The sequence below is a fragment of the Diabrotica virgifera genome, chromosome 3, assembly GCF_917563875.1.
Source record: "Diabrotica virgifera virgifera chromosome 3, PGI_DIABVI_V3a".
NCBI classification, from domain to species: Eukaryota; Metazoa; Arthropoda; class Insecta; order Coleoptera; family Chrysomelidae; genus Diabrotica; species Diabrotica virgifera.
In genome coordinates this window covers 201,906,645-201,921,854 of record NC_065445.1, presented here as the reverse complement: position 1 = coordinate 201,921,854, position 15,210 = coordinate 201,906,645, and the positions used below count along the sequence as shown (strand labels likewise).

General features: G+C 34.4%; 1 protein-coding gene and 1 long non-coding RNA gene across 2 annotated transcripts in view; one reads left to right on the top strand and one right to left on the bottom strand.

The window, feature by feature from the left end:
- The window catches only part of LOC114329621 (beta-ureidopropionase), a 36,106-nt gene extending 28,178 nt beyond the window's left edge, over window positions 1–7,928 (bottom strand). Inside the window, exons 1-3 of the mRNA XM_028278792.1 lie at window positions 7,680–7,928; window positions 1,817–2,076; window positions 1,660–1,754 (exon numbers count right to left, since the gene is read on the bottom strand). Of these exons, the coding sequence (XP_028134593.1) occupies window positions 1,660–1,754; window positions 1,817–2,076; window positions 7,680–7,780 (456 nt within the window). The 5' untranslated portion in view covers window positions 7,781–7,928. The remainder of the gene's footprint in view (window positions 1–1,659; window positions 1,755–1,816; window positions 2,077–7,679) is intronic.
- Window positions 7,929–10,657: 2,729 nt separating this feature from the next.
- On the top strand, window positions 10,658–15,009 carry LOC126882309 (uncharacterized). The gene is made up of 2 exons (XR_007697264.1): window positions 10,658–13,216; window positions 14,835–15,009. It is a non-coding gene; the product is annotated as an uncharacterized LOC126882309 (long non-coding RNA).
- Window positions 15,010–15,210: the final 201 nt, after the last annotated feature.

The window sequence follows — 15,210 nt, the reverse complement described above, 5'->3', positions numbered from 1 at the left end:
GTCGACGTCATTGTCTTTGCAAAGAGACGCTAATTGTTTCCGAACGTCTGCGGTCGATATTAACTTATCAATATGCATTATTATATTGATTGTTTCCCACCTTTAGACGTATTGGACGAGTTTGGCAGCTGCCACTGTCACAGTGACAGTTTTAGTTGTCATACTCCTTTGATACGTGTAAAGGTGGCAAACAATCAATATAATGTAAATTTATAAGTTAATATCGTTAAATTTCCCAGCTCGACTAGTATCATTTCTTTTTATCTCACAACTTAATACGTTTTCCATCTTTTGTGATATTTTGCCGGTTATTAGCCCGAGAGACTTTATAATCAAATATAATTTATATTACAACCAAACTTCCAACATTAAAGTGGATGACCAGTTGACAGAGGCAATCTCCATAGGTAGAGGAGTGAAACAAGGATGCATTGTGTCCCCGCTGTTATTTAATATGTACTCTGAACTTATCTTCAAGCAGGCACTGGCTGAACTAAAGGAAGTCATATTAGTCAACGGAGTGCGTCTAAACAACATTAGATATGCCGACGACCCAGTATTTTTTGCAGATAGCTTAGATGGTTTGCAAAGAATAATGTCGCGCATATCAGATATAGGTAGAGAATATGGACTTGACCTCAATAAGAAAAAAAAAACAAAGTACATATATGGTAGTCGGTAAGCGCGAACTATTAAATACAGGGTTTTTGGTTAACCAAGAACCAATTGAAACAGGTGGACGACAGTTACACATACCTTGGTACAAACATAAACGACCAATGGGACCACTCTACTAAAATAAAACAACACATAGGAAAAGCAAGATCAGCGTTCGTAACGATGAAGTCTCTTTTCAGAAGTCAGAATTTACCACTTGGTACCAAAATCTCTATTATCAGATGCTGCTGTATATTTTCTACGTTATTATATGAAGTAGAGGCCTGGACATTTTCTGAAGCTTCTTTAAGAAATCTCGAGGCCTTCGGGATGTGGTGTTACAGACGAATTTTGAGAATTTCATTGATGGATCCTGTGACTAATGTTGAGGTGCTAAGTAGAAGGGGCAAGGAATGCGAGATTATTAACACAATTAAATAGCGCAATCTATAATATCTTGGTCATGTTATGACGAATGAACAGATATGGCTTGTTACAACTCATTCTTTAGGGTCAGGTATTTGGAAAGAGAGGACCAGCAAGAAGAAGAATATCTTGCTTCAAAACCTGAGAAAGTGGTTAAATACATCTACAACCAAACTATTTCGAATAGCAGCACGCAAAGTTAGGATAGCCATGCTGATCGCCAACATCCGGAATGGATAGGTGCCGTAAAAAGAAGATACAGTATGAGGCAAAACTATATGCAGAGAGAATAGCAACATTGAAGAGGAACTGGGCAGGTCACGTGGCTCGACTGACGGATAACAGATGGACAAAGCGAGTATTGGAATGGAGACCAAATGATAACTACCAAAGTAGAAATCGTCCACCAACACGTTGGACTGACGATCTAAAACGTTGCCATAGGAATTTTATGCAAGAGCACAAGATCGAAACAGAATTAAAATTATGAGGGAGATCTATGTCCAGCAGTAAACAAGCGAAGATTTAATGATAATGATTCCTAGCACACTAAAATAAATATATTATATACCATACCCCTTTCAAAAATTCTGTAGTTGGTCCATGTTCTGCTTCCTCTGCATATTCACACCATGGTGATTTTTCCCTCGTACAAAAGGCAAACGGCATATCTAAAACATCACCATATATATCACCAAAATATTCTATTCAACAATAAAACATTTCTTCTTACTCCATGCTTCCTGGAAACAAAATACGTTAACGCCTCCTTTGTATGCAATCTCCAAAGCTTCTGAGGCTAGTTTGAACATAGCGTCCCTCATTTCTTTGATACGACTCCATGTTGGAAGAGGCGTCTTGTGCTGGAAAAGACCAACACGGGTATTTCTAGGAGAACGGAGTTGTTCTTCTTGGGAAATGAATTTTTCAATTGCAACTTCTATGTCGTACTTCTCAGCAAGATGAAGTACCTCCTCTTTTAAAGTAATTTTGCTAAAAACATATATACACCTATTATGGGTAATTCGTATTTTGACTATCAGAAACATGTTGATATTACTAATAAATAATTTCTACAGGATTTCTTTTTATTTATGTTATACAATTTCTACTATTCAAAAAAGATAAAAAAAGCAGCCAGAAAACTACAAAGGTATCAACTTGTTAAATACTAGAATACTACCCTCAAAATTACAACTAAAATTATACAAGAACTAATGAATCAGAGGATAAGTTTAGCAGACGAACAACAGGGTTTTCGTAATGGAATATCGTGTACAGATGGAATATTCGTCATAAAGAAAATTACTGAGAAATCACTAGAGTATAATAGACCAGCATTTCTATTTGGCAGAGTGAAACTCAAAGATGTAATCCATCTCCTATATAATAGAGAAGTCCCCCTAGATATCATAAAAACTATTGAAAACATGTACCTACCAAAACAACAAAATCAAGGTCAGAATAAATGGACAACCGATACAACAGCACAAAGACTATTAGACGAGGGCATTTAGAACAAAATAAATAAATTTTTAAATACAGCACCTAGAGACTTGCAGTTTTTTGCATTATGTTCACGATGACGTCAGGAAAAAAGTCTACTATTCAAAAAGGGGTGGAAATGCATAATTGCACTGTAAAGTGCATCAAATGTATCCAAAATGGCATAAATATAAAAATAAAGTCAAAATCAGTATACTAAGGAACAAAATTTATTATTTGGGGGTTTTTGGGGTCACTGAATACGATTACGCCATCAGGCACCTTGGGCACCTCTGGATCACCTGGTGCCCAAGGTCACTGCAAGGGGCGTCATCTTCTGGACTTTTGGTATTAAATTGGTGCAAACGGATTACTCGGGAGTTTTTGAGGTCGCCAAACACGAATATGCCATCAGAATAGACCACCCCATTACCTGGTGCCCAAGGTCACTGCAAGGGACGTCATCTTCTGGAGTTTCGAGTGCTTTCGGTATTAAATTGATGCAAATGGATTACTGGAGGATTTTTGAGGTCGCTAAACACGAATATGCCATCAGAACCAACACCTTGTGCACCTGGTGCCCAAGGTCACTGCAAGAGACATCATCTTCTGAAGTTTTGAGGGATTTTGGCATTAAATTGATGAAAATGGATTACTCGGGGGGATTTTAAAGTCGTTAAACACGAACATGCGATCTAAACAGACCATCGTAGCACCTGGTGCCCGCGGTCACTCCAAGGGGCGTCATCCTCTGGGCGAGGTTTTTCGGTACTATATTGACGCAAACCGATTACTTGTAGGTTTTTGGGGTTGCTGAACACGAATATGCCATCAGAACAGACACCGGACCAGCTGGTGCCTAGGGTAAGCTATCTTCTGGAGTTTCGAAAGTTTTCGGTACTAAATTTATTTAAACGGATTACTCATGGCTTTTTTAGGTTGGTGAATATGAATACGCCGTTAGAACACACACTGGAGCACCTGGAGCCCAAGGAACGTTATCTTCTGAAGTTGCGTGAGTTTTCGGTACGAAATTCATGCAAACAAATTACTTTTGGGTTTTTGGGGTTGATGAACACAAGATGAAGCATTCTGGAGTATCTAGTGATTACGATGATCAAAAATAACGTTAACGCATAATAACATTGTCATAATAGAATATATTAAATCGACCTGGAAATAAATAAAGGAAAAACATTGTCAGATATAAATACAGTTTATGTAAATTTTATATATACATAAGTAAGAAAATTGAATAGCACAGTGATGTTCCTTGCAGTGACCATGGTCACCAGGTGCCCCGTGGGTCTGTTCTAATGGCATATTCGTGTTTGGCGACCTCAAAACCCCCGAGTAATCCATTTGAATCCATTTTATGCCGAAAACCCTCGAAACTCCAGAAGATGACGTGCCTTAGTAGCGATCCTAGGCAACAGGTGCTCCGGAATCAAATTCTGATGACATATTCGTGATTAGCGACCCCAAAACCCCGCAAGTAATCACTTTAATACCGAAAGCCCTCGAAACTCCAGAAAATGACGTCCCTTGCAGTGACCATGGGCACCAGGTGATCCGGTGGTCTATTCTGATGGCATATTCGTGTTTAACGACTCAAAAACCTTTGAGTAATCCATTTTTAGCAATTTAATGTCGAAATTTCTCTAACTCCAGAAGAGGACGCCCGTTGCAGTGAGCTTGGGCTCCAGGTGCATAAGGAGTCAGTTTTGATGGCATATTCGTGTTAAGTGACCTCAAAAACCCGTAAGTAATTCGTTTGCATCAATTTGATACCGAAAGCTCTCGAAACTCCAGAAGATGACGTCCCTTACAGTGGCCTTGGGCACCAAGTGATCCTAAGGTCTGTTCTGATGGCATCTTCGTGTTTAACCACCTCAAAAACCCCCCGAGTAGTCCAGTTACATCAATTTAGTACCGAAATCCCTCGAAACTCCAGATGACGTGCCTTTGTAGCGACCCTGGGCTCCAGGTACTCCGGAGGTCAATTCTGATGATATATTCGTGATTAGCGACAGCAAAAACCCGCAAGTAATCCGTTTGCATCAATTTAAACCGAAAGCCCTCGAAACTCTAGAAGGTGACGCCCCTTGCAGTGACCTTGGGCACCAGGTGATCCAGAGGTCTGTTCTGATGGCATATTCGTGTTTAACCACCTCAAAACCCCCCCGAATAGTCCCTTTGCATCAATTTAGTGCCGAAATCCCTCCAAACTCCAGAGGATGACGTACCCTGGGCACCAGGTACTCCGGAGGTAAATTCTGATGGCATATTCGTATTTAGCGACCCCTAAAACCCGTGAGTTATCCGTTTGCATCGATTTAATGGCGAAAACCATCGAAACTCCAGAGGATGACGTCTCTTTCCATGACCTTGGGCACCAGGTGATCCGGGAGTCAGTTCTGATGGCGTAATCATATTCAGTGACCCCAAAAACCCCGAAATAATAAATTTTATTCCTTAGTATACTGATTTTGACTTTATTTTTATATTTATGCAATTTTGGATGCATCTGATGCATTTTACAGTGCAATTATGCAGTTTCACCCATATATGAATAGTAGACTTTTTTCCTGACGTCATCCTGAACATAATGCAAAAAACTGCAAGTCTCTAGGTGCTGTATTTAAAAATTTATTTATTCGGGTGTTTTAAGTGCTAAATGCCCTGGTCTATATTGGAAACGGCAGAGATGAGAGTACTGAGAAGAATTACAGGAAATACGCTGATAGATCGAAAGAGGAGTGAAGATATTAGAAGACAATGCAACGTACAGTATACAGTGATTATTATAAAAATCGACCTGTCCGAGCGTTTTCCTTATGTGCTAAAAATAAATAAGTTAATAAAGGGGGTAACACTTATTCCAGCGCACTGTATAAACGAATGGAAAATAAATAGAAAAAAAAGCATGGAATAACTACATGAGAAGAATGGGGGAGACCCATTATTAATGGGAGGGGGGAAAGAGATAAATCACCAATCAGTAGAAGAAGTTTCGGCCAACCGCGCAAAAGATGGAGTAACAACCTTCCTTAGAGGTATCAATCCGCCAATGAACAAGCTGAAAGAAGAAGAAACAGTTGGTACTTATAAATCATGAGGGAGTGTGAGCCGTATGGCTAAATCTGGAGGGAGATACACCTGCATACCAAGTCACCTAGGGCTCGATAACACGGAAAGAGTCCCACCAGACCTCAATCCTTTTGATACCGTAGGTATCTGGGATGAGTCAATTTTCCCCTTAGAGGGAGTGTGAGCCGTATGGCTAAATGTGGAATAATAATAATAGATAGAATAATATAATAATAATAGAGTTTATTTGTAGCATTTAGTACATAATAATAAACCCAAGTTCTCACTGAAGTTGTTAGTCACATGGACTAAAACTTGTGCATGAGGGTTAAATTTTGATTATAAAACGACATGAATTTATCTTAAAGTTTATAAAAAGGAATTAAATAGTCTATTTCGCTCATCTTTCTTCAAATTTGGGCTCCTCTTCTCACTAATTCAGTTAACGTTAAATTTTGTTTATCGGACCTACGAAAATCTCTAATAAAGTTCAACAAAGGATTGCGAATAACTTCAGATAGGATTCTTTTGGCGGGACTTCGTTTTATATGAGAATTATCATGACTTTTAAGGTGTTTTATTCATTTTTACAGTAATTTTCTCAATTTAAACATTTATAAATGACATTTGATATAAATAATTTTTGACAATATAGTTTGCTTTTTTATATTTTTATATTTTTTACATTTTTTATTTCCTTAACATATGCCTGGCAGTGTATATTATATATTATTTCCTTGCCGTATAATATCTCTCTAAACAATATTAATTTCCAAACAGTTTAACTTTTATTAATGATCGCGCTGTTATATTTTTGTATTGTTTACAAAGCTACGTGAAGATTTTTTTATCTTGAGATTTCTATTTATCTTAAGATAAGTAATTTTAACTAATAAAAACAACCTTTCGAATTATTCGAAGTTATTAAAATGGGCTGCATTTAAATTTACTTATGAAGAGTGAAAAGAATATCCAAACCATCCAAGTATTTTCTCAGTGATTTTCTGACCAAGAAACTCATCTTTCCTTAATGACTGAAAAGCAGTTCCTACTAGAATGCCTTCTATTGTAGGACCTAATGTTAGGGGAGCCCAAACGGGGATTTTTGCAGTTACTTGAGCGCGTCAGATTATCACATGGGGAGAAACCTTATACCCTATAATTGCACCCCTAACATAAATGGGATCTGAATACAGGGGAGTTCGTTAAGGGATATTCGAAAAAAAATCTATCCTTAGAAAAACACGAAATCGTCAGATTAAGATAAGGTAAGTTAAGTACATGCAAAAGAGTGTATATTTCAAAAATCTGACGATGAGCGTAAGGAAATGGGTGAGTCACAAAGTTTCACAAAAAAAGCGAATATTTCGAGAAATAAACATCAGATCGAAAAACTAAAAAATACGTGTTCAATATTTTCAAAAATCTATCGAATGATACTAAACACGACCTCCCACGAAGAGGGGTGGGGGTAAATTTAAAATTTTAGATAGGAACCCCGTGATATTTCGCGAAATGAACATCAAATCGAAAAATTGCAAAATACACGTATTCAATATTTTTGAAAAATCTATCGAATGACACCAAACACGACCTCCACGGAGGTGGAGTAACGGATTACTTTAAAATCTTAAACAGGAACCCCCATATTTTATTGCAGATTTGAATTCCTTACGTAAATATAAGTAACTTTTATTCGAGACATTTTTTCGAATTATTCATAGATCGCGCTATAATCGGAATAAACGATTGTTAGAAATGGAAAATTAAATTAAAATATGGAAAGTCCCCACTTAAATGGAAAACTTTACTTAACTTTTAGGACCTAATGTTTTAGGACCTAATCTTTACAACCCAATAGGTCCCCATAACGCTCGAGTAACTGCAAATTTAGCATACTTGCCTTCCCTACTATTATTTTATATCCAAAACCAACATCTTTTTATGTGATACTTTTATAATCATATTATAATCATTGATTTATATGTTATATTAATTAAATTATTTATGAAAACAGTTACCTTACTCCTTTCCCATATAATAAACCACACACTTTTTCATAATCTTCAATGGAAAGCGTTTTTAACACACTCTCTATACTATCTAATTCTATTGCTGACATGTTTAACAATAAAAAATGTAAATGTACGTTTACAATAACTTTCTAGCGTTCTAGTAGATAGTACTCGTTTGTTTTTAATACTGTGGTACTCGTATAATGTATAAATAACTTCACCTTGTTTGCGTTCAGTGTTAAATGATAATAAAACGTCAATTTAAATCTTTAGACACACAATTGTTTTCATTTGGTAAATATGTTATTTAAATAGGTTATTATATAACCATTATTTTACAATAATGCATTCACATTCAAGAGAACAATCTATTTTAGATAACCTTTTGTTTCGTTTGGACAAAAACCTAGAAAGAAAATTAATTTATCTATTCAAAGACATACCTAAATAAACAAACGAAAGTTTTACTTTTAATATTAACAATATTAAAAATAAATCTTTATTAAAGCTAATCTTCTGGTTACACCATTAGTGGCTTCTAAAATGTGCATCTCACTAAATGTGCAGGTTGCATCTCACTACCCGCCTGTCCAGCACGGTAAAATTCCACCAAAGATTAGTTCCCAGTACTCAGAATAGGAGTAGAACTAATAAAAATAATAAAATAATCATTTTAGTTATAGTCTAAGAGCTCGTGAACCCTCCGAGTAACGGTCTTCCTGTAAGGCTAGAAAGGACCCTGCAGAAACCTTATGGGAAATGGCTCTCTGTCAAATGCTCTGAAACTTTGGGTTCTGGTAGTCCTTGATGTGTAGAACAAAAGACTCAATGGGCGCGTATATAGCTCCAAAAAATCATGGTCTTAAGATATAAGCCTCTGAAGTTATAGTTACAATGAGGACGTTTGAGTTGGAATAAATTTATTTTCACGAGAATGGGCGACTCTGGAGATAAATTACGAATTAGGTCGATTTTTATTTTTAAGTTATAATTTTTTGGCATATATATCATGCTAGTGACGTCATCCATCTGGGCGTGATGACGCAATGGATGATTTTTTTAAATAAGAATAGGGGTCGTGTGATAGCTCATTTGAAAGGTGATTCAATTCTCTATTCAATAATATAAATATTAACAATATTATTCATACATTTTACTGTTGTCCGAAACCAGAAAAAAATGTTTATTTGATAAATAAATATTGTTTTTCACTTAAATTCAATATTAAAGCTGCTATTCACATGCCTCTTAGCAGTTTGAACATTTAATTTAAGCGAAAGGGGTCTTGTGATAGCTCATTTGAAAGGTTATTTAATTCTCTATTCAATAATATAAACATTAACATAATTATTTATACAGGGTGCCCAAAATTTTTTTTAATTAAATTAATTGAGATTAAAAAAAAGAATGTATATAATTTATTTAATTATAAATACATTTTACTGGTATCAGAAAACAGAATAAATGTTAATTTGAAAAATAAACATTGCTTTTCGCTTAAATTAAATGTTCAAACTGCTAAGAGACAGGTGGGTTGCAGCTTTAATATTGAATTTAAGCGGAAAAAATATTTATTTATCAAATAAACATTTTTTCCTGTTTTCGGACATTAAAATGTATTTCGAATTAAATAAATTATATACATTCTTCTTTTTGTCTCAATTAATTTAATTCAAAAAAATTTTTTGGGCATATATCCCATATTTCCCATATTTATTTCCCATAAAGTATAGTGATAATTCATAGCACACCAAAACCATGACCTGCAAGGTATCAGCCCTGCACGTGTATCTACCAGGTGAGTCGAAAAGTGCATAGTTTGGGGGGTAAAATAAACTTTCCCCTCTAAAGTTTAAATTTAAGTATGTGTTTGAGTAAGTCATTTAGAAGAAATGTGTACAATGACAGGCGATTCTGAACAGCATAAGACCTTGCCAGGCGAGGGGAAAGATTAGGGTTTCTTCCTAAAATTATTTTTTTTGCATCGAACAAAGTTTTTGTTAGGTTTTTTGAATCATTCCAAACAGAAATGGTCTTTAGTGACTTTTCTCTTAGGTTAAAAGTTTTTGACATATTTTATAAGCGATTAAAAATGTAAAAATTGCGAAATCGGCCATTTTTAACCCTGAATTGGACATTTAACTGAAAATTTCAATGTTGCCAAGGTAGGTAGATATTCTTTAAACATCGGAATATGATCACACGATCCTATTCCTATTTAAAAAAATCATCGATTGCGCCATCACTCCCAGATGGATGACGTCACTAGTATGATATATACGCCAAAAAATTATAATTTAAAAATAAAAATCGAGCTGATTCGTAATTTATCTCCAGAGTCTCCCATTCTCGAGAAAATGTCCAACTCAAACGTCCTCACTGTACCTATAACTTCAGAGGCTTATATCTTAGAACTATGATTTTTTGGAGCTACGCGCCCATGGAGTCTTTTGTTCTACATATTATCAAAGACTACCAGAATCCAAAGTTTTAGATCATTTGACAGAGAGCCATTTCCCATAAGGTTTCTGCGGGGTCCTTTCACTATAATTTTTTTAAGATGTTCCTGCCATAAGAATGCCAAAAGTCCATTTTCAATAAAAAATCTGTAATAGTTTTCGATATATTGAAAAAAATCGATTTTCGTTTTGTAACTTTAAAGGGCTATAACTTTTTTTATGTGCACATTTGTACAAAGGTAAGTTAGGTTCATATCAATCGATCTATTTTTGGTCCCAGAAAATGTGATTTAATTTATGACCAGCATTTTTATTATAACAACAATACTGATAATAAAAAAATAAAAAAATGACAATTAACAGAATAAACGTCAAATAATTAACAAAGCAATGAGAAAAAAATATTTAGTTGTATTTATTGATTTGCAAAATAATCAATATTGGAATATCGAACAGTATTCAATAATAATAAAAAATAATAATAATATACGGGACATACGGCTCACACTCTCTCTAAGGGGAAAATTGACTCATCCCAGATACCTACGGTATCAAAAGGATTGAGCTCTGGTGGGACTCTTTCCGTGTTATCGAGACCTAGGTGACTTGGTATGCAGGTGTATCAGTATCACCCAAGAATTTTCGTACACATCTGGCCGTTGCGAGTAGTACAGCTTTCTGCATGGCCTTGTAAATATGTTATATACGAGATAATGCAATATTAGACTTACATTAGTTTCATAAACATTAGTAGTCTAGTTCTCGACAGCTTGTCTACCAGGGGCTTCACCAGGTGTTTCGTCCACCATAGATTTCTGCAAAATGATGACGGCTCAGCTTTTTAGAGTTTTCTGGTTCGTTTCTGAATAAAGGGTTGGAATCCACTGTTCTTAGTTAGGTTTTCCGTGCTCTGCTAACGTTTCCAGATCCTACTGACTGAGGCAATTCTTATATCAATAAGCACTTTTTAGTTTTTATAAAAATATTTATTTTAAAAATCAAAGTTACTTGCTATAAATCTAAATATTTGTTAACGAATAATTAATCCCGATAGATGGTTTTATGCAATTAACAAAATGGATTGTGAGAATGTGTGGACGTCGTAGTTCCGCTGACATTGTTGACACTGGATGCGTCGGTCATCGGTTCGTCATCGGTTCAGATGACCGACACCTGATACTAATGGGAAATGGGTACTTAATCATTAAGGCTACTTGGTTGCTATAAACGAATATAACATATATCATGTAATACAATCTTGGACGTTCCTTTTTATATACGGTTTGCGGCAAAATAAACAGAACTAAAATTCGTATGCCTCAAATTTGTATGTGTCACGCACCGAAACGTACTGAGTGGTTTCGAACGACGGTCGTATAACGTATGTGAATGTCGTGATAATGTTAGGTGCTTCAGAATGGTTCTCAGTTTTACAGAAAAAAAATTATGATGGAGTACTATTTTCGGTCATACGGAAAAGGTCACGAAAACGGTCCAAACTTAAAATTAACATTTGTTTCAGTAGAACGGGACAACCTGTCATACGGCCAGGGACCCTCTTCTTCGAATACTGCCCGATCATTTTGGGAGTTGCCACTCACCAGAACTAACGCCACCAGATGCGTACATATGAGGAATGCTGAAGGAGTCACACAGATTCACCATCTTCCATTTCGGAATTAAGGACTAGAATTAAAGATTTTTTCACGGCAGAGGCTGTAGCGGATCTAAAAATTTGCCTTAGAAGGGAAAATTTGCCTTAGGGGGAAATTCCAATGAAAACCAACTAAAAGACAAAAAATATAAACTCAGATTTTAACGGTAACTCTTTCAGGGCGACAGACTCAGTAAAACACAGGTTAAAAACAAAGTAAATATATTTAAGACATTTACCCTAACACACAACATTCCAGGAATGTACTACCAAAGTTCTATCAATATTTGAATGTCCTGGACATTTAGGGAACATTCGGTGAACATCTGATTAAATTATTCGTGGAATGTTACCATAAGACATTCTGTGAACATACTACCAATGTTCCTTTTGTTAATATGTTCATTTTCAAACTCACGGCGCATGTATTTGTGCATGGTGCTTAGAGAGGGCATCACGTGACTAAAAACGACCAATGACCTCACTTCAGACTTCGGTGCTTCGGCCATCTTGACATGCATCTTGGCCTTGGCCACCTTGCCGTGCGTGATCGTTGTTTGTTTTTATTTGTGCTTTTTAAGAATATTTTTTAATTCGGATACTTTTATAATAACTTTAATAGTATTATTAATATAGTGCATAAAATCAGTTGGAGTAGCAGAAGCAATGTAGATAAAAAATCTGCAGGAATAATGTTTCAAAGGTTAGTATATGCAAATATGTAAACAAAGGCATGCCCCTATTTCAGAAAATATCCATTTATTATTTTAATAATTGCGAATAAGCCACAAACTTGCTTATTCCTAACAAAAATAGTAAATAGAGATAATAACAAACGGATTATTTGTAAAATTAAAATTTTTTTTGCGTTTTTGCTAATGTATGCGTTTATAAACAGGATGGTAGACCACACACTATAATAGTACCAACTAATGAATACACAGTATGAATAGTACAGTCGGTTCGCTAAACTTAGTCTCAGACACAACTGGCTAGTGATTTTAGTAAATAATTTTGACAATTTGGTAAAATTGGCAAAAAAATAACTAAATAGTTAGTAATTTTGGCAAAAATGGCCAAAAACAAAAAAATTACCTACTAAAATCACTAGCCAGTTGTGGCTAGGGAAACGACTATACTAATAAACAATTTCTAAGCTGCTTTTTATAATATTTTGTGAGTTCATTAATCATATTTTTTATTTAAAACTAAAATTTGTTAATAATGCTCAGTAATGCATATATTTTGTATTTTTAGCTTTCCAGAAGATCCTGCGAAGAAGGCATGAAGTATTGATCAGATTTGTTAATAGAGCAGTATGTTCAAAACATTTTTTAGAAAAAGATATTGACAGAACTTCACTTTCAACCGTGAACTTCACTTTCAACCGTTTGAGAGACTGTGCTATTCCAATAGCTTATATCACACAGGTAATATGCTTAACCCAATTAATAATACAATTACAATATACAGTTGGAAAAATTAAAGAATAGGGCTTTTCATTTACAGTCATTTGTTTCGAGCTACTGTCATATGTCGTATAATCCGTGTTGTATTAATATTATACACAGATTATATAACATATGACAGAAGCTCGAAACAAATGACAATCGATGAAAAGCAATATAGGGCTTTGTTCATTGTCATTTGTTTCGAGCTTCTGTCATGTGTCACATATATTAATATATCTACGTCATACGTCTTTGGTTTGTATCATTGATTATATCAATAACGTATGACGTAGATATATTAATATTATGTGACACATGACAGAAGCTCGAAACAAATGACTGAATGAAAAACCCTATAACCATGAACGATCACATCAATCACTTATTTTGTATAGGGCTTTTCATTCACAGTCATTTGTTTCGAGCTTCTGTCATGTGTCACACAATATTACTATATCTACGTCATAAGTTATTGGCATATACCAATGATACAAACCAAAGACGTATGACGTAGATATATTAATATTATGTGACACATGACAGAAGCTCGAAACAAATGACAGTTGATGAAAAGCCCTATTTGCTGTCTTTTTCTATAAATCACAAACGTTTGTTACCTATAGAAAAAGATCATCATCATCATTGGCTCGACAGCCCTTTCTGGGTCTTGGCCTGTTCCAGGATTCTTCTCCACTCTGATCTGTTTCGTGCTTTTTTTCTCCAGTTTTTTATTTTTAATGTTTTTATATCATTTTCTATTTGTTCTAAAATAGAAAAAGATAGCAAATACAAAATAAGTGATTGATGTGATCGTTCATGGGTATAGGGCTTTTCATTCACAGTCATTTGTTTCGAGCTTTTGTCATGTGTCACATAATATTAATATATCTACGACATACGTTATTGGTATATACAATAATAGATACAAACCAAAGACATATGACGTAGATATATTAATATTATGTGACACATGACAGAAGCTCGAAACAAATGACAATTGATGAAAAGCCCTATTCTTTCATTTTTCCAACTGTAGATACCGTTGTTCTTCATTATCTACATCAGAGATCTAAGTTGACATTGTTGCCCAATTACAAAAAATTTTTGAATTCATTTTAAGTCCAATATATCACATAATTATTGCGAAGTAGATTATACAAGAAAACAGATTAATATTGAATGCAAATAAATAAAAACATCAGAAATAGAAAACAAGAATTAAGTTATAATCTTAAGTTAAAGTAAATAATAAAAACAATAAATATAATAAAACAAAATACTTATTAGTTTGTGAAAAAGCTATTTCTTTGTGGCATTTTTGTAATTATTGTAACTATTTTAATGGGGAAATAAGCCAGAATTTACTTGAAAAAATAACTTTATTATGGTTTCTACTTCCACATCGGACGTCGTTGTCAAAATACAAAATGTTTTATTATTTTCTTTATTAAATATTATTTATTATTTATTTAAATATTATTTAATTTATTATTTATTTTATTATTATTATTATATGCATATTATTACCTGTAAATATTTCTTCTGATTGTTAATTGTAAAGGATAGAAAAATTACCATTTATTTTATTTTCTTTTAGAATCAGCTGAGAGAAATGGTCTACAAAAAACCAGGAAGGAAATGGAATATGTGACTATGAAAGGCAAAAGAAAGGTTTACAAAGCAAATGTGACACATTTTTTTATAGGAATATCAGTAAATTACATTAAAAAAATGTATGAAAAAATTTTTTGCAATAAAAATGTTTATATTTATCAAGGATGCATTATTTGGTATGGCCACATATCGTCAGTGATGTGACAATACCTCCTATCTGTTTTTTCATGAGATTTGTAAGATAGACTAAAAACTTGTTTGGGCCACCTCCTGTTTTCATATATTTTTTGACTTGTTTTGCAGTAAATTTAACTATCTATTTACTACAAAACAAGCCAGAACTTACGTATGCAACAGGA